General features: G+C 42.2%; 2 protein-coding genes across 9 annotated transcripts in view; one reads left to right on the top strand and one right to left on the bottom strand.

The window, feature by feature from the left end:
- Positions 1-7122: 7122 nt before the first annotated feature.
- TIMM21 (translocase of inner mitochondrial membrane 21) lies at positions 7123-13390 on the bottom strand. The gene is made up of 6 exons (XM_004466802.5): positions 12957-13390; positions 10859-10921; positions 10659-10756; positions 7996-8069; positions 7801-7906; positions 7123-7704 (listed from the first exon to the last, which is right to left on the bottom strand). The coding sequence occupies exons 1-6, from the start codon at positions 13249-13251 to the stop codon at positions 7600-7602; spliced, it is 741 nt and encodes a 246-aa protein (XP_004466859.1). The 5' UTR covers positions 13252-13390; the 3' UTR covers positions 7123-7599.
- The window catches only part of FBXO15 (F-box protein 15), a 127211-nt gene continuing 116098 nt past the window's right edge, over positions 13214-24326 (top strand). For 6 of the 8 annotated variants that reach the window (XR_009180985.2, XR_009180984.2, XM_012528362.4 and 3 more), the window contains exon 1: positions 13691-14404. Coding sequence is in view for 4 of the 8 variants with exons in the window: in XM_012528362.4 (XP_012383816.1) it covers positions 14259-14404 (146 nt within the window). In the remaining 4 variants the exon portion in view is untranslated. Of the gene's footprint in view, positions 14405-24326 lie in introns of all 8 variants that reach the window. The other 2 variants (XM_071208588.1, XM_071208587.1) reach the window with 1 other exon arrangement.

The following is a 24326-nucleotide window of genomic DNA, read 5'->3' as shown; positions in this document are numbered from 1 at the left end:
TGCACCACACAATTTTATAGGTTTTGACAAAATGTATACTGGCCTGTCTCCATCATTGCAATGTCATGCAGGACAATTCCTATGTCCCAAAAATGCCCCATGTTATACCTATTCCTCCCTCTCTCTCCCCTCAGAACCTCTGGTGACCACTGCTTTTATAGCAATGTTACAAGTTCTTCCATTACTAGAATAATAAGTCTACTTTAGTCCATAGTTGCATTCCCCCCCTTCTACTTGTTCATTCCTTAATCTTGAGGATTTTGAGATGTGATGCTCACTCTGATTCTGGTTGAGAGGGGGCTCAGATTGCATGGGGCAGATGGGTGGAACTGTCTTGCTTGCAGTTGTAGATACCCTCTGATTTGGGAGATAGGCATTGTCCACACCATCCTTTGATAAGTTGCCCTGGGTGAGTCTGATGATTTGGAAGTTATGTGTTGATGCAACTCTGCTGAGATTCAGGGCTCAACCAGTGTATGAACAGCTGGAAGATTTAAGTCTCTGGGACACATATTTTATGGGTATAGTGTTAATTAAAGGTTCAAATACAAGGGACACAAGAACGATGGGTAGGAAAATTATACATGAGTCCAACTCCAATACATGGGAAGCATAGGTTATCATATATTCCAAGGTAAGGCCCACTGACAGAGTGCTGAATTCCTGGGGTTATCTACCCTGCATATAGTGTCCAGATGTCTCTAGAGCCCTCCAGATGTCAGGAGTCCCCCTCCTTGAGGCACTGTTTACTGTGGCAGTCAGTGAGGTCCTCCTAAGACATGTGTAAGTATAACCTCTAGAATGACCTCCTAACTCACTTAGAAATCTCTTAGCCATAAAACTCATTTGTATGTAATATTTCCCCCTTTTAGTCAAGGTATTTTTCTAAATGCATCACTAGTTGGTGTTTGGTAAAAATCCCTTGGTGCCAAGGAGGCTCATCCCTGGAAGTCATGTCCCATGGTGGAGAGTAGGTAGTGAGTTATATGCTGAGTTTGGCTTAGAGAGAGGCCACATTAGAGCAACAAGGAGGCTCTCAGGAGGTAACTCTTAGGCAGTATATAATACTAGCCTAAGTTTCAGTTTCACAAGAACAAGATTCATAAGTACAAGCATCAATATCAAGGGCCTGGCATATTTGTCCTCCTTTGCTAGGCACTCCCCATGTACTCTAGGGATTCTTCCCACTCTATTAGAGAATGTAGCAGGACTCCCCAGGATAGGAACACAATGTTCTTTCAGTATTGTTTGACCACTTGAACATATTAATATTCCACAGAGGCATACCCCAGGTGCACCCCTCCTCACATATTCCCCCTCCACCAACACCCTGCACCAGTGATCCTCCCCTGCCACAACTGCAACTCTTCTGAAATCCAAAACCTCCCCAAAAACAAAGCAGAAAAAAATAAATTAAAATTAGAAATACAAAATATAAAAATAAAAAATAAAATTAAAAAATAAAAAGTTTCATTCCTATAAGATGTTATCTTTTATGTACAGTGACAATTTCTTTTGTATGTTTCCCCAGTGTCTTATTTTTTTCACTTTATTTTCAAAGAAGCTTTAGAAAACAGAAAAGTTGCATAGAAAATATAGGGGATTCCCATAACCCCCACCTCCACACACACATTTACCCCAAGTAATAACTTGAGACATGAGTACGGTACATTTGTTACAATTGATTAACAAATATGGAAGCATTGTCACTAACTATGGTCAATGGTTTACGTTATGGTTCACATGTTGTACTGTACACTTTCATAAGTTCTAACTAAATGCATATTGGCTTGTATCTGTCATTGCAAGATCATGCAGAACAATCCCAATGCCCTAAAAATGCCCCATGCTCCATCCATTCTTCCCTCCCCTTCCTCGCAGAGCCCATGGTAACCACTAGGTTGCAAATTTTGAAGAATGAGGTTCATAGTTAGGTGCATTAACACTGAGGACTTGACACACTGGTCTGTCTTCTTTTGTTTGGTACTGCCTGTGTTCTCGAGACTCCTGCTCCTCTATTTGAAAACCTAGCAGGGCTCCCCAGGATGGGATTTTAATATTTTCTTGTTTATCATGTGGGTCTCCACCCACTGAGATAACCCCCTGTGACAAGATGAACACTTTCATGTTCATATAGGCATGCCCCAGGTGCGCCTGTATCTACCCCCAGCCCCGTCACCATGCACCAATAACCCTCCCCTGCCATGTTTGCTAAGAGAGCATTCCCACCATTGTAGTTTTAACCACAGTCCTACAAGTCCCCAGAGGCGAATATATTCTTAAAAAGATAGCCATCCCCCCATAGCAGTTTGATATAGCTATGAATTCCAAAAATATATATTGGATTATGTTTGTAATCCAGTCTATTACTGGGCATGATTGAGTTATGATTAGGGCTTTGATTGGGCCATGTCATAGGGCATTGAGTCACCACCCCTTGGTGGGTGGGGATTCAGAGATAAAAAGCAGTAGAGGGTTTTTGATGTTGGAGTTTTGATGTTGGAGTTTGATGCTAAAGCCTTAAGCTGAAGCCCCAGGAATTAAGCTCGTATAGGAAACAGAAGCCAGCCCCAGGAAGAGCAGAACCCTGAGTCCAGGAAGAAGCAAGCCCTGGGAAGAAAGGAACCCTGCACCCAGAGAGAAGCAAGACTCTGGAGGGGAGAAACCCAGGAAACCTGAACCCTTACAGATGTCAGCAGTCATCTTGCTCCAAATAGACTTTGGTGAGGGAAGTAACTTATGCTTTATGGCCTGGTATCTGTAAGCTCCTACTCCAAATAATTAATACCCTTTATAAAAACCAACCATTTTCTGGTATTTTGCATCAGCACCCCTTGGCTGACTAATATACCCCCTTATGAAACACTAAGCGCTGATGGAGCCACCCTTCTGCCTTGTCCACCCCACGACTGGAGCACTGCCTGAGAGAGTGCACTGTCGCCTCCACCTTGGCCAGTCCTGCTCGCCCCCTCTCCTCTCCTCTGGTGGCAATTCAAGCATCCAGCTCTCACTTCAAGCCCCAGCCCCACCCTCTCCTCCTCTCTCACAGCAGATGACATGCTGAGGCTAATCAGCTGGGGACCACTTCCAATTTGTGTGGTCGCCCCCAACTTCTCTCTGCAGGTGACCCCATCCTTCCTCCCTCCAGCGCTCCTCTGGAGCAAGGACCTTGCTCCATCTGCTCCCCCATCTTGGGCTTCCAGCCCCTCCTTTTCCCTAGCATGTCCCCAAATTTCTTTCCTCTTTAAAAACACCACAAAAAACAGAAAGGAAAAAAAAAATCCCACCACCAGCACCAAAACACAAAAACAGAGACATTAAAGTCCTTTTAGCCATTTAGGGAAGGAGGAGATTGCCAGCTGGGTCTTTGGTTAGAGGCGCAGAAGCAGCCATCTTGCCCTCAGCAGCCGCTGCTCACTTCCCATGCTCCACCTGGGTAATTCCACTCCCCTCTGTTGCCTTCAGCCACCACTTCTATGCAGGCGACTCCTAAATCTCCCCCTCTAGTCCAGGTAGTCTCCTGAGCACTGGACCTGGGCAGCCTGTTGCCTTCTGGACACCTCACCTGGTGGCCTCAGGTGCACCTCCAGCTTCATACAGAATTTATTACCGCCTACTAGCAACCTAGCTCATTCCTGAATGTTCACTATTGTCACTCTAGCTGGAAACTCAGTTATTTTAGACTCCTCTCTGCTTCTTTCTATGTCACCTGCAAAGGGTTGACCTTTTACCCTCTAAATATTTCTTAAATAGATCACCTTTCCAGCTTCATCTTTCTCTTGCCTGGACTATCATAAAAATCTTCATCCTCGCCTCTTGACCTTGAGTCTCATTCAACTGCAGGTCACCCTTCACAAGGCTACCAATGCTCATTCTAAAATTTAGACATGGCAGCTTGTTTAATTGAAATGTTTAAGCATTTCTTTGATGTTTTCTGTTACCTCCAGGATGAAGTGTTACCTGTTAGAAGAAATACCAGGTCCCCGCCTGCCACTCCAGCCTCCAGGCCAGAATTTGTCGCAGGGGCCTGTTTTTGGTCTTTGCCTCACCTGCACATAAAAGTTCATATGGATAGCTCTTTCTTCCTGGAAAGGCAGTAACTACTTGTCCTACCTCACAGTGTAAATGGCAGTTCCTGAAATCCTTTCTTGACCATTGCCACACTAGACATGGTCACTCTAGAAGTTCTAATTTTTTCTTCATATACATACTAGTTATTTTTTTTAAGATATATACATATATATATATAATTTTATTTCTCTCCCTACCCCACCCCCATTGTCTGTTCTCTGTGTCCACTTGCATTCTTGTCAGCAGCACTGGGAATCTGTGTCTTTTTTTGTTGTGTCATCTTGCTGTGTCAGCTTTCTGTGTGTGTGACACCACTCCTGGGCAGGCTGCGCTTTTTTTGCGCGGGATGGCTCTCCTTACAGGACATGCTCCTTGTGCGTGGGGCTCCCCTACATGGGGGACACCCCTGCGTGGCAGGGCACTCCTTGTGTTCATCAGCACTGCGCATGGGCCAGCTCCACACGGGTCAGGAGGGCCTGGGTTTGAACCCTGTACCTCCCATGGTAGGCAGACGCTCTATCAGTTGAGCCAAATCTGCTTCCCCATACTGGTTTTTTTTTTTTTTTTTAAGATTTATTTTATTTATTTCTCTCCCCTTCCCCCTTCCCCCCCTCCCCCCGTAGTTGTCTGTTCTGTGTGTCCATTTGCTGCGTGTTCTTCTTTGTCCGCTTCTGTTGTTGTCAGCGGCACGGGAATCTGTGTTTCTTTTTGTTGTGTCACCTTGTTGTGTCAGCTCTCTGTGTGTGTGCGGCGCCACTCCTGGGCAGGCTGCACTTTCTTTCATGCTGGGTGGCTCTCCTTCAGGGGCGCACTCCTTGTGCGTGGGGCTCCCCTACACGGGGGACACCTGTGTGGCACGGCACTCCTTGCGCGCATCAGCACTGCACATGGGCCAGCAACACGGGTGAAGGAGGCCCGGGGTTTGAACCTTTGACCTCCCATGTGGTAGACGGACGCCCTAACCACTGGGCCAAGTCCGCTTCCTTGTACTAGTTTTTAATTACACAGGTTAGTAAACCGCATGGATGACTGTCTGATTAGTGTCCATCTCCCTTCCCAGACCCTAAGTGCCAAGAGGGCGAAGGCCACTTCCATGTTTGTTTGCTCACACCTGGAGGCTCAGTCAGCACCTTCTACCAGGCACTTCCTTCCTCAAATGGCCATTACTGCCAGAGACCCTTCGGAACCCTTGCACTTGTCCTTCTTTGGCAGAGAACGCCCTGTCCTGGTGGCTTAGCCAACTCCTACTCCTCTCTGAGCCCTGCCTGGCCTGCCCAGGGCAGCCTGGGAGCTTCACAGGTATAGACCTCCAATAGAGCCATCAGAACCTTGTACTTTATTTTTCCTTTTAGGGTTCTCTGTGCCTAGAATACAGTATGTGCTCAATAAATATTTTTTGAATGAATGAATGAAATCTAACAGAACACAAGTGTAGAACTATATTAACAGAGTACAACCCTAAGTGGAAATGCATACATTAGGGTTGGGGAACCATGACATCTGGATGGAGTAAGAGAAGGGAGCTCACTAAATGCCTCCAGGGGGGATACGGATGAAGCATTACCACACCACTCAGCAAAGCCGTGAAAGCACCTACAAGGCGTTCAGGTGTGTGAGAAATCTCATTTTGCTAAAGGCAAAACCCCTGATGACTTCTTCAATAATCTTGCAAAATTTTCTTGATCAAGATAAAGCAAACAGAGAGGGGACTGCTCTAGACTTAATTTCAGCAAAATGGTTCACTAAGTGGGGATGAGGTAGTGACAAAGGCCTTGGAAGAAAATGACCTTATCATCACACTCATGAAAAGTGACAGATGGGGCTACTGGGCATAGTCAGTCATGCCTTCTGGAATTTAGAAGATTCCAGAGAGAAAATGGGTGTAAGCCCATGGACAGAGATGATTAAAGTTGGTTAAAGTTCTTTTTTTTTTTTTAAATTTAACATTCAGTTAAATTATATCAACTACAAATTATATCAAAGAGAAAGAAAACAGAGGTAACTAAAGAATTCCGTATTGCATTTTCCCATGGTTATACAAAAAGAATCTCATGAGCCCTTTTTTTTTTCCTTTTCAAAAATAATTTAGTTTTATTTCTGATTATAAAAATGAGAAACTCCAATCTTAAAGGGGTATGGGCATTAGGGGCAGCCTTTTCTTTTTCCCTTGTTTTTTTCTTTTGGGGTCAGCTCTTTTGAGTGAAGGATAGAAGCAGAACTTACCAGCCTTTTAAATATTGACATTTCAGGCAGGGCTCGTAACACTGAAGTTGGATAATCTGGAAAGAACAGGAAAAAATGATTTGGAGACAAAGCCTGTGATAAAACAGCTCACCCAGAGATGAAAGTAGGCTACATCAGGGAGTGGAGACAAGGGCGTTTACTCTGAGACCTTCTGCACTTCCTAAATGTTTGAAATTTTTCATAATGAAAATGAAAAGAATTGAAAACAAACCGAAAGAATGGACCGACTCAAGCATGGAGATAGACTAAACAGGAGAGACAGACTGCCTAGGGCCTCCTAGCTCAAATACCCTACAATTTTAAGAGCATATTAGAAATTCCCTGATAGACAGTTCTGAGGGGAAGAAACATTTCAAAGGATATCTCGACTTTTAAGCTCCTTTCGATCAGGGCATTCCTAGAACTCTCCCAGTGCAACTAGTACTTCACACAGTAACCAGGATCTTGTAGGTTAAAGTCACTCTTCCCCAAATCTCCAGGAAATAAACAGGGTGCCTACAGCAAGGAGTTATCGCACACATATTTAAAAGACTTATTTCCACATCTTCTGGCAGTATAAAATATCAGGGCAAATTCTAAAAGGGATGGGGCACTCCTGAGTGCCTTCTATGGTCCGCCGCTCGCTCGTGTCACCGCATTCAGGTCACCAGGTCGCTGGGATCTGACGAGGCTACAAAAGGTGGGGTACGAACCCAGGTCCACCCTACTTTAGAGCATGTCCTTTTCCCACTGTGTGCAATACCCGATTCACAAAAGGGGTAAAATGAGCAATACACGACGACTAAAAATCACCTACTGATACAACTGTTCTATAATTTTTAAGATAATATTTATTATTTTGCTCCCTACAGTTCTCAAATATTTTTTACATGGTCATCTTAGGACAGACTGCAAATTTCATGGAGGGAAGCTGCTTCTGACATCTTTTTGTTAGTTTTAATTTTTTAATTTTATCTCACAGACTTTATAGAGTTATGCAATAGTTTTAAAAGCATAAAATACTGAGGTCCATCTTATTTATGTACATAGTATAAAATTCTCTAACAAAAATTTTATTATGAAATGTCATATGTGACAATAAGGTAACATAAAATATGCTTTATTTCATGATTTTTCACTTTAAAGACAATCTCCCATTTAGTTCATCTGATAAACAAATAGGCTGTTTCATTTGCTTGTAGGATACATATACTCTTTCCTGGATTCTGAATGAAAGCTGTGAAGATCAGAGCTGTGAATTGGCACCACTCAACAGTCACCAGCAACAACCATGCTTGCTTGCTTTCAGTTCTCTGAGGATCGATTATCTTCGATAATGATAGTTCTCCGAGGATAGGACTCAACTTCTACAAATACATATCGAAATTCACATTCACCACTTTCTGGGTTCTGAAAAAAACGTATGTTTCAAGGGGTTATTTTTCTTTCCAGTGCTTTAAATAACACTGAAGCCAGCATCACTTTCCCCCATGATGATTCTAGTACCTCTTTCACTTCCAGATGTACAGTTCCTTGTTTCCCTGGCTCTGAGCCCTGGATGTAGAATTTCAGGCGCATGTGTTTGAGTCCATCTTTTATATATTCAATAAAACTGTCAAGAAAATGAAAGACTGGTAAGTCTCACATCCTTTCATTTGAAAAGCACCCCTGAGCTTTCTCAATTCAAGCACGTCGCAGTACCTGACATGCTGCCTTCTGCCCCGTCTTGTCGTCTCCCCATAGCCCTTGATGGGTTCACCAAAAACACCGATGACCTGCGGGAGTGAAGACAAGGCTTTCTGTACTAAGTGCTCTCTTTTAAGCTCCCTACGGAAATAATCTCTGATCAAAATCAACCAAGTGATTTATTCCAGGAGAAAAAAACCAGGCCTGAGACCCTATCAAAACGACAACTCCAATGATGAGAAAATGGGGAAAAATGTTATCATGTAAGAATCATCCCATAAATAATTTAAAAAGTATTTCATGTACAGAGATTGAAACAGGTAGCTTCACGGTGTTACGTATAGTTTCAGAAAATGCAGGTTGAAGTAAAGCTGTTCCTCGCTCCCAAAAAAACCACAAACATTACAAGTGCTCAATTATCTTTCTATGGCTGGGGAATTTGATGAAAGGGATCTATCATTAAAAGCTACAATACCAAAATGATTTTTTAAGTCACTTAAACACAATGAGGAAAAAAAACCCAGATAAGAATGGCATTTTTAGAGCAAACTAGATTTAGAGGTGTTAATCAATTATGCCTTATAGAAGAACTCATGATGAAGAGGAAATGTGGTTTTCATTGAATTTAAAATACAATCACTTTGGGTCCCTCTCTTAAGAATACAAATTTGATATCAAACTAAAAAACGATCACCCTGAATGATATAAAAATTTTCTTTCTTTGTTGACGCTCTTTATTATCATGTTCTTCAAGTACAAATAAAAAGGAGTAATGTCTAAGATGACAGATGTTTAAGAATGGTTAGCTGAAACAAATGGAACAACTGTTCAAATAATTTACTTAATAGATTAAACACATCAATATCAGAACAGGAGGATTTTCTAGTTTTCAACCAAGCACGGCACCTGGAAAAGAATGGGCCCTTACGAAACACAAAATTGAATGTTAAAATTTAATGAGTAATCCTAGAACTATTATGGGCAGCAAACTTCTGAAGTTATGACTTAATGATATCCCATTTTTTGGTTTATTCTGTGGAGTTTTGTTTTGTTCAAAATGCAGAAAGATCTATGGCAGGTGGACTTTGTGTCTAACATGGCATCTCCTTCTCTTTCTCAACATGCACCTACAACCATGGCTATGGAGATGATGCCACTATCCAGATTTATTTCAGCAGTCTGTAAAGAGCAGGTTTTATAAGGTAGAATTAGAATTCCCAGTAACTCCACTGGAAGTCTTCCTTCTTCCCTGCTGATTTTAAATTTGCTCAGGATGCTTCTCTTTCCCTGCCTCCTTCTCTGTGGTTCTCACAGACTGCCCAGACTCCAATTAGAAGAGAAATTAGCAGACTTAAATGAAAGAGGCCAGAGACCATTAGCTTCTGAGATTTCTTCCCTGACATAATTGGAGAAACCAACGGGGCATTCCAAGCAGGAGTGCTCCAGGGAAAACAAGTTCAGGGCATTCTAGGTTGAGAGTGACTTGTGGATTTGCAACTTTCTCATCAACAGAGAGTACATGCTATATGTTTCTTTAGTCTGTGTGTGAAGAACGGCTCTGATATTTATATCTGCCATTATCTTTCGAGTTACAAGAATTCAGGTTTCTATGAGTAATATCTTTCAATGCTAAGCTTTGCACGTGTCAGATTACACTAACTTTTATCTATGACCAAGAGCCATTACCTAAAGACTTCCTTTTGGCCAGGATCCTTCAAAGAACTGAGGCAGCTTTCCCATGGGTCTCCCTTCTCCCACAGAATGGTTAGGCAGGCTGTGGTTGTTAGGAGCATACAATCTGGAGTTAGAGAACCTGTTCCATTTCTGACTCTGCCCCTCCTGGCTCAGTGGTCTTAGTCAAATTCCTTGAGATCCCCTTCTGTAAACTGGGTAACATAGCAGCCCAAACTCAAACGGTTTTTGTGAGATTTAATAAAGATGATGCACTGACACACCAAGCATAGTGCCTGGCATCTCACATACTTCTTATGCTTTTTTTAATAATAAGTGTCAACAGTTACCATTATGATCAGAGGTCATAACATTAAAAGATTAAAAATTGGGGAGTGGGTGTAGCTCAGTGGTTGAGAACCTGCTTCCCATGTATGAGGTCCTGGGTTCAATCCCTGGTACCTCCTTAAAAAAGAAAAAAGAAAAAAGATTAAAAACTGATCATATATGTTTAATACGTTGGCATATCCTAAGCATTTAATATTTATGAACAATTGGTAAAATGGCTTTCTCTTGTACAATTAGGATGAAAACACCTACACACTGACTTATAGATGTTCTTAAAGCATTTTCAAGTACAGAACAAAGACCTAAAAACGTAATCATAATCTAACCATTATACATTATTTTTCTTTTTTTTAAAAAAGATACAAAGATCACACAAAATGTTACATTAAAAACATAAGAATTCCTATATACCCCACTCCCCATACCCTCCATTCCTCCCACATCAATAACTTCTGTCATGAGTGTGGTACAGTCATTGCACTTGATGAATACATTTTGGAGCACTGCAACACAGCATGGATTATAGTTTATGTTATACCATTATGCATTGTCTATACATTTCACTAGTTTCAGAACTGGAACTTGCATTCTGCCCACTTCCTTACCCTCTGACACTGACTCCTATCAACATTCTGTGTAACTCAATCTTGAGAACTAACCTCAGGATGTGATCTGCATTTTTCTAAGGCTTTCCCATATATCTTATTAGGACTGGATGAAGAAAAGAGTTCTTTGAAAATCACATAGAACAAGCCACCTGAAAATCACAGAAAAAGAAGATGAAGCAAAGCAAGAGCTAGATAAAATCAAAACTTAAAAAAAGATATGCAAGGTCATAATACTTGCTGTTTTTTGCAACCTGTAATGCTGATTCCAATAAGCACCACTATTAAATAGGTAAAATCTCTTCCAGCTTCTTTCACTGTAAGGAGAAAATGACAGTAAGTTCCATGTGTGTCAGACATAACCAGGAATGCTCACTGCTTCAGGAGCTGAGCGGTTTTCTGCATGAGTTCTGGAGAGGTGTTCTCGCATCTCCTGGTGACTCAGAATCACTTGAAGGAACTCAAAGAACAGGCTCCCAGGTCCAACTTCAGCAGAATCCTGAGAGCAGGTCCTAGGAGTCTATACTTTTATATTATAATTTGAATACCTCATTGTTTTCTAAGGTGAAGAAATTCTTTTAACAAGAGATCCAGTCTCCTCAGAGTGAAAACAACCGCCACCGCCCAGGTGTCACCGGACATGGGCTTCCGGATGAGGTTCCAAGTGCCAGCTGTGCTCCTCTGATGCACAGAGAGCAAGTGGGGCCCCAACGCTCAATGCTCAGCCCCTGGCTGGAGTATAAAACAAAAACAATCTAATCAGAAGAGGAATTTGGTTGGCCAAAAAAAAAAAAATCTGTGACTGGAGGACATAGAGAATGAAGAACCTGCATGACGGTGTACTTATTTTTGCTCTTGAAACGAATAACAGATGTGCATGATACTGTATATAGACTAAGAAGAGATTCTGAGAGTTAAAGAAATTCACCGAGGACAGTGACCTGAGACAGAGTGTAAGTACGTGCATGCACAGTCAGAGATCTCTATACAGACACGCAAAGAGCTTTAACACTGCGATGACAATGCTTTAACATTCATCCCTGCCCTGCTTAGGGTGTCTGCCACGCAGCTGTAGTCAGGTTAGCCGGGTCCAGCAGATTTCCACTGCAAGATGGAAGCGGACGCCTGTGATAGGGTCTCACCCATCAACTTCACCAGCACATCTCCCCTCAGTTCACACGAACAGGGTGCCTAGGGTCAGCTGGGAGAGGAGCAGTAAGGCCAAACTGGGTTCACGAATGGGCTGGCTTGCTCTGTGGGACTGCGTCTGCATTATCACCCCAACCGTGGGTGGCTCCCAAAGGCAGAGATGAGGGGAAACTGTCCCAATGGGAAGTTCTGGTCATTCATTTTTCTGTGGAAAGGTAAGTAGCCTGATGCACGAAGGCATGGGCTTGACTGGTCAGGGCCTTGGAAAGAGAAAGATGAGAAGATAAGGGACCAGGAGATGTGGGGAAAAGGCACGTGACTGGACCTTCGGGAATGGGCGCCACGTATGAAGTTTACTGAATCACATGTTCATGCCCACCAGGGTATTTACCACAGAAAAGGTACTAAACCAAGGACACAGAACCTAGTCGGTCGATGTCCGTGTCCCGTCACCCGCTGATTCATGGGCTCGGGAACAGACAGCCACCAAACAGAAGTTTATTAACTATGTAAAGTTGTCCATATTGATAATCACTCAATCTGTCTACTTTGTATTTATTCTAGTCACTTTTATTATATGCTCTCTAGTACCTTTTCTTTGTAGCACAAGTAATCTTTTTTCACTATTTGTTCCAAGTTTTATAGCTATTTACTTCCCAATTAAGTGGTGAGCTATTTGTGTGTAAACTTATTTGGCACACCTGTCAAGACCCGCCCAAGTACTAAGTATAGAGTCAATGGAAACTCATCTTGTGAATTGCTGCCCCAAAGAACACTGGCCTGGGTATTAGGAAAACTTAATTTTCATTTGTGTGATATTGGAGAAGTACCCTTCATAACAGAAGGAAGAATTCTAATACTTACCTGAAAGTGTGAATGTGAGATTCAAATAAGACGAACCAACATCTGAGAAAACTCCTTGCTAACTAACAGATTTTTCATAGCTCCTACACCAAAACTAAAGCAAAATGAGAAAAGATTTTCTAGACATAATGCAACAAAGTTATATCAGATTCAGTATCAGCTTTCAAACTGGAGTTCACATTTGCAAAAAAAAAAAAAATTCAGTCCCTGATTTAGATTGTGTTTAACGGTTCTACCTTTTAATTTGTGTTTTTTCAATTTTTAGCTCTGACATTTGAGTAAAAGGGCTTTCGTCATGTTTGCTGACAGATTGATCATTACTGGAGTATTCCTTTTTACCTTTCTGTGCCGTTGAGACTGCAGTTCCCTCTCTCGGACTTCTGTGCACAGACACTTGTTTGTTGCTGTCCTGTGCTCGCCGGGAGCTCCGTCCCTGCGTCCAGATGGTTTTCGGGGCCACTCCAAGGATACATCTAGGTCGCACAGGTTTCTGCTCTGGCAGCCCCCATCTCAAACTGGGTTCAGTCTTCAAGCCAGCTTTGTGAAAAACAGAGTGTGGCAAAAGCAATCGCTTCCCCAAGGACAGGTGCAGCTTCTCCGTATACTGAAGAGCGCGTAGAAAAATACAGATCATGTTCACAGAGAGTTGCTCCGCTTAGGGAAAAGGATAACTCCAATTAGCGGAAGTTTACAACTCACTACACACGCAGCGGGCCTTTTACTTAAGGAAAGGTACTCTTTCACGGCGCGTTCGGTCAAAACGTTAGTTCCTGCAGCTTACGTTAAGAGGGAAGTCTCAACAGAGAAGCTGACGTTCACCTTCCTTTCCGTCCTCTCTCTACTGGAATTGAAACGCGTCGACTACCTCGCTGGCTGACATTTCACACTCTCCCCGCCATGCCTTGGCAAAGTCACCTGGAAACCTCCAAAACCCTGGGACACGTAGTTCGAGAACCTCACTCCTAACTGAGCGGTGGCCGTGGGGAAAGGAAAAGCGACTACAACCCCCAGAATGCAACGCGGCACGACGCGCAGGACCCTCCTCTTCCCAGGCTCCCCTGCGGGGGCCGTCTGCGCCTGCGCCTCTCAGAGCGGGCGCGGCGGGAGGGCGGGACGGCTCTGCGGGAACGCGAGCCTGAGTGGCCTCCCGGTGTAGGCGGAATTCCTAAGTGCCTCGTGGAAGTCACACTAGCAGGTTCCAGACGGCAGGTTCTAGTGACCCCACTGGAGAGGACTGGGTAGACTAGGACGTTCCTCCCGGGCAGAAGCGTTTCGGTTCTTCTCTGGGAAACGAGATGCTTCCCGGTACCTGCCCACCCGAGGGCGCAGGCCTCTAGGCGACTGTGTTCGCGCCATACAGCACCCACCACAACGAGCCGCCACAGGGTGCGCGGTTAGGCCCGCCAGAAGCCACGCCCGGCTTTCACCCAGTGGCAGAACTTAACTCGCTCGGGCGAGCCGTCAGAAAGCTCTGAGCGTGGGAAAAAGACGCTGGCCGGAACCTTCTGGAACAACGCTTCGGTCTGGGTATCAGGGCTGCGTGATCACACCGAGTCTCCCTGGCGCCAGGGCGCGTCATTGGCCTGCAGCTCGGGGCGAGCCGCATTTGCGCATGCGCTTCGGGACCAGCGCCTAGTCTCCATGGCGACCGGACACGGCTGGGTCCCGTCGCCGCGTCGTCGAGGCCTCCTTAGCCGCGGGGCGCTGCGTCCACCCCTCGGGGGTGCTGGCGTGGCGGCGGGTATCGCGGTGGAGGCCGCCGGGCGCGCCGGGGCCGCTCTGTTCAGGTGACGGTCAGGGATGGCCCGCGGAGGTCCTAACCGGTGGGCCCTTGGCGGCAGGGAGGCGGGGTGGGGTCCAAGCCCCTCCTTTGGCCTCTGCGTGCGGCGCCCAGTACTCCCTCCTCCCCCGGCTTCCTATTTGTTTCCTCTGCAGAATGAGTAGTGGCTTATTTTTCACTGTGGTAAATATGCACGTACACATATACATGTTTACGTATCTATGACATGAAAGTTGCCAGGTTAACGATGTTAAAGTATACAGTTAAGTAGCATTAATTACATAAACAATGTTTTGTCACCATTATTTCCAAAAATTTTGTTATCAGCCCCAATCTGAAATCTTGTTCCCAGTAATACCTCCCATTCTCCCATCCCCTCATAGGCCCTGGTGATCTCTCATTTACTTCCTATGAATTCTCCTATTCCACTTATTTCATACTAAGTTGATCTGTACATATTTGTCTTTGTGTGTTTGGCTTATGTCATTTAGCATGTTTTCAAGGTCCATCCATGTTGTAGAGTGTATCAGAATTTTCATTATTTTATGTGGCTGAATTTTCCATTGTATGTGTACATCACATTATGTTCATCTGGCCATCTGTTGTTTCCACCTTAGCTAGTGTGAATAATGCTGCTGTGCTTATTTGAGACACAATCTAAGTCCCTGTTTTTAATTCTTGTGGGTATATACCTGGGTGTGGAATTGGGTCATATATTAATTCTATACTTAATTTTTTGAGGAACCACCAGACTTTTCTAGTGACTGCTCCGTTTTGTATTCCTATCAGCAATATATAAGGGTTCTAATTTCACCACATCATCTCCAGTACTCTTTTTACCTTCCTTTTTAAAGTTATAGCCATCTGTGTAGGTATGAATTGGTATTTCCTTTAATTTACATTTCCTTAATGACTAAAGATTGACCATGTTTTCATGTGTTTTCTGTATGTATATCTTATGTGAAGAAACTTCTCAAGTTCTTTGCCCATTTTTTGATTAGGTTGTTTTTCTTTTTGTTGAGTTGTAGGAGGTTTTAATGTATTCTGGACATTAGGCTCTTAGCAGTTATATGATTTGCAAATATTTTCTCCCATTCTGTGGGTTATCTTTTCACCTTTCTGATAGTGTCCTTTGATGCACAAATGTTGATGCACAAATGTTTTATTTTAATAAAATACAATTTATCACTATTTTTTGTTGTTGTCTGGACTTTCGATGTCATATTTTAAAAATTGCTGTCAAATCCACCATTGTGAAGACTTGCTCCTGAGCTTTCTTCCAAGAGATTAACAGTTTCAGCTCCTAAATTTAGGTCTTTGATCCATTTTGGGTAGAGTTTTGTATACAGTATATGGTAAGGGTCCAACTTCATATGGACTGATTAGGAAGAAAGAAAATACAAATTACTAAAATCAGAAATGAGAGGGGACATTACTACTAACTGTACAGAAATAAAAGGAATTATAAGGGAATGTTATGAAAAAGTTGTACATCCACAAATGGTGTAACCTAGATGAAATGGGAAAATCCCTAGAAAGACACAAACCACCAAAACTGAGAGAAAAAATAAACAACATGAAACAAGAGTCTAAACTGGTACTCAAAAAATCTCCCAACAAAGAAAAACCCAGGTCCAGGTGGCTTCACTTGTGAATTTGACTACATATTTAAGGATGGATAGAACCAGTCCTTCTCAAACTTCTTTTCAATTTTCCTTCTGTTGCTGATGTCTAGTTTAATTCCATTGTGGTTAGAAAAGATACTGTGTGGTTTCAGTAATTTTTTAAGATTTGTTTTATGCCCTAACAAATGGTCTACCTGGAGAATACTCCATGTGCACTTGAGAAGAATGTGTATTCTGTTTTTGTGGCATAATCTAGAAGTTTCTGTAGCTCTGATTGGGTATAGTGGTTTTTTTTTTCCAAATCATATTACCTTAATGCTTTTCCATTGTACTAGCTATTGTAGAACGTGGTATATTGAAGTGTACAACTATTATTGTAGAACTATTTATCTTCCCCCTCTATTAATTTTTGCTCCCTGTATTTTGGGGCTCTGCTGTTAAGTGTATTTTTGTGTTTTAACCATTATATCTTCTTCATGGATTGAACTTTTTTGTCAAAATATAATGTCCTCCTTTGTCCCCTGTGACATTTTTTACTTACAATCTATGTTGTCTTATGATAATGTAGCCTCCCTAGCTCTCTTTTGACTGGTATTTGTATGGAATATCTTTTTCCAGTCTTCTTTCAGTCTTTGTGTCTTTCTATCTGAAGTGAGTGTCTACAGATAGCATATAGATGGGCCAGGTTTCTTTTATCCATTTGCCAATGTCTACCTTCGAATTGAAGAGTTTAGTCCATTTAGATTTAGAGTAATTACTGATAAGGAAGGAGATATTTCTGCCATTTTGCTATTTGTTTTCTGTATATCTTATATCTTTTGTTCCTAAATTCCCATTACTGCCCTTTTTGTATTTATTTGATTTTCTGTAATGTACCATTTTGATTCCCTTCTTTCCCCTTTTGTGTATTTTTTCAGTTATTTCTTAATGGTTACCTTGGAGCTTACAGTTAACATCTTCAAATTATAACAATCTATTCTGAATGATATCAACTAAGTTTCAATAGTATATAAATACTCTGTACAGCTGTGTCGCAGAGAATATACCTTTATGTATTGTGTGCCCATTAACATAGATTTATTATTATTGTTTTATGCATTTGCCTTTTAAATCATATAGGAAAAGAAAAGGAGTTATAAACCAAAAGTACAATAACAATGGCTTTTATATTTACCTTTACCAGTGTTCTTTATTTCTTCATGATTTCGAGTTACAGTATAGTATCCTTTCACTTTTGCTTGAAGCATTTCCTTTAGCATCTTGTAGGGCATGTCTTCTAGTAACAAAATCTCTTAGCTTCTGTTTATCTGGGAATGTCTTAATTTCTCTTTCATTCTTGAAGGTTTTTTTTGCTGCATATAGAATTCTTGGTTGATAGATTTTTCTTTTATTCCACTACCTTCTGGCCTCCATAGTTTCTGATGGCAAGTTGGCTGTTAGTCTTATTGAACTGATGAGTTGCTTCTGTCTTGCTTCTTCAACTCACAGCTATTTTTATGTGGAAAGCTATTGAAGAAAAGCTAGAGGAAATCTTTTCAACTTGGAAACACAAGAGACAACAAGTTATGATACAAATCTCAGAAGCTCCAAAAGAAAAATTTTTTTTTGCCTTCCATTCACTTACAATTCATAGACATTATGGGAACATCGTAAGCCAGCCTTAAGTTAATTCACTTCTTTAAGATACTCTTCTTGATTTTTCAACATGCCTTACAGAGAACCTGCCATGTGAGTGTCCTCATTTGCATATACTACCTGTGTCATGTACTGCCTGTGTGTGTCTGTTTCCTGTGTGAAGACAGGTATAAATAACCGATTTCTGCACTCAGGTTGCTGAAAGGAATACTCCTCTAGAACATGTCCCCAAAGTCCTCTTGTGCTCTGACCTTGAGTTAGTATTTTCGTTACCCAAAACCTGGAATCACCAGTCATCTTTTTTTTATGACTATATCACTTAGAGAAGTAGAATCTATTCATCAAAACGTCCTGGTGAGTGGTACTATAGGTTTTCTGCCCACATTTTGTGAGTGGAGGGCATGCCGTACCTAAGCAGATACCTCTGGTGGGCAGGCTGGTCTGGGAGGATCTCCTCCTGGGACAGACTTTGTACCTCTGGTGTCAAGTCCAAGTTTTTGTTTCTGAGTGCAGGCTGGAGGGATGCCCACCTCCTAAGCCTGTTCTACCTCATCTTCCTATCTAAGTACTGGGACCTGTGCAGTTCTTACTTTGTGAGAGGCTCATCCCAGCTCCATTTCTTTTGGGGTATCCTGGAACTGAAGGGTAACCCTTTCTAACAGCAAGAGAGGAAGCAGTTTTGAAGAGCGAGATGGGGAACGGGTCGGGGCAGGAGGCTAGAGTCTGCATCTGTTTTCCAAAAGGCTCTTCAGCTTAACTCAGAAGGGGTATGGCTCATTTCACAAAGGAGCAAAATGGTCCAGAATGTCAGCAGTATAAGAATGCTGTAATGGCAACTTGTTAAATCCTTCTTATTTATCATAAGCTGTTCCCAGCCTGGTATGCTTCTCCCCAGTTAGTTTACCAGGTGGAGTAATAATGCTGAGAATAATTTACATTCTTGGGGATTATTTTTTGTAAGTCTCCTTGATTTACAGATAGAAATATCTCCTCTAGGATTCACCGGGATTTGATCCTGGGGACCTCTGATGTGGAGAGAGGTTCCCTGTCAATTGCGCCAATTCAGTTCCTGGTCTTTGCTGCACTTCACCTTGATTCTCCCCTTTGTCTCTTTTTTGTTGCATCATCATCTTGTTGGCTGACTCACTTGTGCAGGCACTAGCTTGCTGCACGGGCCTTGGCTTGCTACACGGGCACTCAGCTCACCGCACAGGCACTGGCTCACCATGCAGGCGCTGAAGCAGGTACTCAGCTCACCACACAGGCACTCACCTGGGCACTTGGCTTGCCACACAGGCACTCATTTGGGCACTTGGCTCACCATATGGGCACTTGGCTCACCACGAGGGTACTCATGTGGGCATTCATCTCACCACATGGGCACTTGGCTCACTGCGTGGACACCCGGTTCACCATGCAGACACTGGTTCACTGCACAGGCATGCTTTCTCCTTTTTCACCAGGAGACCCCAGGGATTGAACCCAGGTCTTCCCATATGGTAGGTGGAGGCCTTATCATTTGAGCCACGTCTGCTTTCCTGGATTTGATTCTTGATTGAATAGTTGGAATGCTAGAAATTCCACAAACTTTGTGACAAATGAAACCGTGACAAAGCCTTCAAAAATGCTATTATGTAGTAGAAGTAGAGAAAGACTGGAATTTAAATTGGAAACTTGAACTTTAAATCAATTTGCCACTATTGCTAAAATTAGTCTTTATATAAAGTGCTCTTTTGTGGGGGGAGCGGAATAATTTTTTTGGTGATGAATCTTTTATTATTTGTAATGGGGAACTCCCTGTGAGATGCCCGGCTTGGGAGCCATCGCATCACCCTGTGCTTGGTTGATGAATACATTCCTTTTGGTAAAGAAAAGCCAGCTTCTAAGGTGGTTAACATGGCCTAGGAAGGTGGTTATTTTTAATGTCTCAGTGCAGAAAAGTTAGATGTTAATAAGGAATCAGTGGTTCCCTTTTACACAAATGGGAATATGTATAAGTATCACAAACCAAGAGGCATAGCAGAAAGCCTACCAAGTTGGTTTAATTTCTCCCTGGTCTAATTTCTTCGATTTACCAGATTGAAAAAATCAGGCCCAGAAACTAGATTTTTAAAAGAGCTGAATTTATTTAAGGCTATCAGGCAAAAATCTGTCACTTGAGGGAATAAAAAGCATTTCTAAACTAAGAATCTACTAATTGTATTAGCCAAATGTGCACTTCATCCACACGAGGGTATGCAGGGAAGTTACTGATATGTTCATTGTGTGGCCATTAAAAACATATAGTTAATTTATTTTATGGAGAAGTGGAGATGTACTTTTTATAGTTCCCAGAAGCCATATTGGTGAGATTTATAATATAGTAAAGTGGCTAAATGGTCTGAAAGAGAGCTGGGGATGAGGGGGTCTGTGACCTTGGCCTCCGTCTTTGTGACCTCAGGCAAGTCACGTAGTTGCGTAGTTTGAGCCTTCATCTTCTGTTCTGTAAAATGAGATCTCTCTTAGTTGTGGAAAAACAAAACAGCAAAATAGACTTGAACATTTTTAAAGCATGAAACATGTTTGTGATTAAATGTACTGTTCATCTTCCAATTACATAATGGAGGATTAGATAAATTTTAAAGCATATGCCATATTACCTTGAATGGAATATGTGACTAAGAAGTGTTCCTAGAGTTGAACCAAATAAATAAACCCTGTTAAATGTTTCAGTCAAAGACAGAAGCATATGCACTTGCTGTTGGTTTAGGATTCCGATTAGGGAAAAGTCTTCGGCCGTTGGCACTCTTTTTTTCTTTTATTACTAGACCCAAATAGGATTGACCTGCTTCATTTTTATTTAAAATGATGAATTTTTGAGTGGGAGAGTTACAAGGGTGATTTTGAGGACCCATTGAGATTGTTTTATATTTAGGTTTATATAACAAATAACTGTTTACTTCATGAACGTGTTCACAGCAATCTTTTTCATGTTCTGGACCCGCAAGTTAACCTTCTCTGTCAGAGCTTGCTGGTGGATTGACTCGTGTGTGTTCCTTGAAGCATCTGAGCACCCTGGCATTGTGCTTCTCCAAGTGGTGCCAGTGGTCAGGGGGTGCGGGGGCATCTTCCCTGCTTATAACATTGACACAAAGGACTTAGAGAAAGCGTTAAATATTTTAAGTGGTAAGTAATGTAGTATGTTTTTTATAATAAGACAAACACAGATAACTTATCCAGTAGAATGCAATATTTGCATTAATTTTTTTTTTTTTTTTTTTGAGGCATTGGGGCCAGGGCTTGAACCTGGGACCTCATATGTGGGAAGCCGATACTCAACCACTGAGCCACATCTGCTTCCCCGAGTTGGTTTTATCATTTGTTTTCTTGTTACTTTTTTGTTTTTAGGAGGCACCAGGGAACGAATCCAGGATCTCCCATGTGGGAAGCGGGTGCTCAATCGCTTGAGCCACATCTGCTCCCCATGCATTAAGTTTTAAAATCAAATGAGAGACTTCAAAGATGTTTCAAGCTTGCTGCAGGTGTGCCTGGCTTCACCTTCTTTAGTAGGAGGGGGTCCTGTGCTTTTGAGAACCCTGCTCCGGTCTAAAGGACTTTGCTGTGCAGCAAAGTGTGATTCCAAGCCTTCTTGCATATAGGACTCCCAGTTTTGAAACTGAAATAGCAACAACAAAAGACCTTTGTTACTTAGTGAATATGGAAAAATTAAGAAAAATTAAAATACATGGAGTTCTGGCCCGTTAGTCCTCCAGCCCCCATTTAAAAATAACCGTTGCCAATAAACCTTGTAATCCTATGGGCCAGATGTATTCACTATTCAGATCTTGTTTGTCCTTCCACATCTCTTTTCTTTGAGTGTAGATGTTAACTTTTTTCTTAAGAGAAATGCTAAAGTAAGGTTATATGGTATCTACTGATACAACCTGCTTTTTCAATTAACATGCTATTAATTTGGCAGATACTTAAGTGAATTCTGGTTGCCAAGCATTTTGTAGTTGCTGAGGAATCAGCAGTGAACAAAACTCATGCAAAATGCCTGCTGATATGGTATTCACATTGCACTGATAGTAAAGAAGAGAGACAACTCAGGTGTGTCGTGTTGGATGGTGATGTGTTCAGGAACTGTGGGGAAGGGACATGAAGTGTGTGAGGTGGGGAGGGAGGCCATCTGGGGGTGATTGAGGGAGCATGGCGAAGACGGCGCCAGAGAGACAAGGACACACGGGGAAATACCCGAAGGAGTAGAGGGAGCAAGCTACACGGCCGCCTGGGAGGGCACGGACCTATTTCCATTGAAACACTTTTGCTCAATAGTTGAGACTATACATTTTGTTGGACTGAACATTGTTAACTATAAGGGTGCAGTGTGATTTGGCCAATCCCTATACTATTTCGCGTGTTTTTTCCCCCCGAGTGAAAGCTTCAGGCACATTTTCTCCATTTAAGGATATATTTCTGTCTAGAAGTGGAATTTCTGTCTTAAAAAATGTATGTGCCTTTTAAGGATCTCAATAGTCCTGCCAGATTGAGCTTTCCATAAGGTTGTACCAATTTATGTTCTCAGTAGCTAACCAAGTTACTTGTTTCTCTGCCATACAGCCAGCACTAATTCTTACTTATTTGGTGTTTGTCAATTTGTTACATTAAACATGATCTGTCATATTAACTACCTTTTCTTTTATTGCCTTGGAAAGGCCTGGGGCAATAGTTCTTTTTTCCTCCCATCTTCTGATTGGAAATACATAATGACAAAAAAAACCTGTTAACAATTTAATAATTTAAAATATATTTTATATATTTATATTTTCTTCACCACAGCTGCATTCATTTGTATTAAAAAATGTTTGTCTATTGGTGAGAGCAGTTTCTCAGTCTTCATATGATGCTTGATGTATCAAATCACAGACTTCCTGTGCTAACCCTTCACACAGTCAGGGTCTGAGGGCCACAAACTGGGAACTCCTGATAGACATGATTATTATTTGATCAGGGAGTACTAGAATTCATTTTTCTTATAGCAGGTTAGGCTCTTTTGTTGGCTATAGGCTCTTTGAATATGTAATGCAGGTTGGTGCTGAATTTATGAGACTAATTAACTATTTAAAATGAAGGAATGCTTTCAATTTGTTTGTTTTTTTTTTTTTAGGTACTAGGGCCAGTGATTGACCCTGGGACCTTGTACGTGGGAAGCTGGTGCTAAATCTCTGAGCCACATCAGCTCCCTCAAATTAGTTTTGAATGGATTTGTTTCTTAAATTAGGAAATGATATTTTATACCTGATGTTTGTAAAGTGAACACTTTTCTACTGTGGAAATCTTTGCTTAAACAACATTTTAAACATAAATATAGCAATATTTAACACAAATGGGGCACTCTGATAAGGAGTGAGGGGACATTACAAGGCTTGACATTGTCGCTTCTCTCAGCCTCCTCGTCCCTCCTTCCTGCTCTGTGGAGCACTGATTGCCACCACTGGCCTGGCCTGATGTGAAAACTGTCTTGCGTTCCAAGTGCACGTTGGCTGGAAGGTCAGATGAGACAGGAAGCACGCTGATGCCCTTTGCTGAAGCTGCAGTGGACAGGCACGTGTACCAGCGTCTTGACTTTCCTGAATTTGTTGCCCTCCAGGATCTAGAAATCTGGTGGTGCAAAGGTTTACCTTGTTCAGCCTCTATGCTAGGAGACTAGTGTTCTGGTTAAGCTAATATTTATTGAGGGCTGAACATGTGCCAGCAAATTTGCTTATTTCTGAAGAGAAATGTCTGTCACAGGAAAGGGACTCTCAGTCTGTGGCTTCTAGAAGCTCAGGATATCATGCTTGGTGAGTGTGGCAGGTGCGTGCTGTTGTGCCAACAGCATGAGCTGCGGAGTGCTGCTCACGGGGCCTGGGCATACTGCGTGACTTCACCCTGCAGTGGGCAGCGGCCCACTGCTGCCACCTGCTGCACTGAGCCTTGACCAGGCCACTTCTTTCACTCTGTTCCTGCTGGTAGCAGCTTGTGTTCTGAGTTGAGGGCCATCTTCTGCTGATGTCTATTATGTGTGGGTTTCATACTGCCACCCCCAGAGGGTTTGTTCCCCTTCCTCCCAAGTCCTTGGAACACCTCATTTTTGCACCAATTATTGTCCATATCCATTGAGAGTTCTAGTCCTAGCTCTCCTGGAAATGAGCGTGGTATGAAAAAGCAGATGGTGGAACTCTTGAGGAATGAAGTAGAGCCTCAGAGTGGTGACATTGGTGAACTGTGTGCATGTAAATAATGTATGTTGTAGAATTTAGTGGCTGCTTCAAGCGTATGCTGGGTGGGCAGGGGGAGCATAGACAATATGTATGTATTGTAGATTGCTTAAAGAAGGCGCTGCCAAGCCTTTTTGCAAGAGGAATAGCATATCCATCAGAAGCTCTCAGGGCTGCTGCCTAGAAACAGAAGGCTGTGACTTTAAAACCCTGTGACTTTCCAGGGTTTTAAATTTATTTTAGGAACTTCTAGAAAAGCCTAACTGTATAAAATATTATTACCATATGTCATCAAATCTAAAAGTTATTGATTGTAAACACCATTATTTTATGTACTACTAAAATAAAAAATATGGCCAATTAAAATATTTCGTTGGTACTGCCCGTTTTATCCAGGTCGCCTGCCCATACTTGCAAGATCATTAAATTC

Source organism: Dasypus novemcinctus, chromosome 16, assembly GCF_030445035.2.
Source record: "Dasypus novemcinctus isolate mDasNov1 chromosome 16, mDasNov1.1.hap2, whole genome shotgun sequence".
In the NCBI taxonomy this organism is placed as follows: Eukaryota; Metazoa; Chordata; class Mammalia; order Cingulata; family Dasypodidae; genus Dasypus; species Dasypus novemcinctus.
The sequence above is the reverse complement of the archived record's forward strand: the minus strand, read 5'-3'. Positions and strand labels throughout refer to the sequence as shown.

Bases quoted from the DNA above. Each gene is read 5' to 3' on its own strand.
- TIMM21 (XM_004466802.5), bottom strand. From the start codon at position 13,251: ATGATCTGTATTTTTCTACGCGCTCTTCAGTATACGGAGAAGCTGCAC. The intron at 10,757-10,858 runs GTTGCAAAAAAC...TGTGATTTTCAG, and splicing joins TATTGGAATCAGCATTACAG to GTGGCTTGTTCTATGTGATT. The intron at 8,070-10,658 runs GTTAGTTCTCAA...TCACTCCCGCAG, and splicing joins AATGCAGATCACATCCTGAG to GTCATCGGTGTTTTTGGTGA.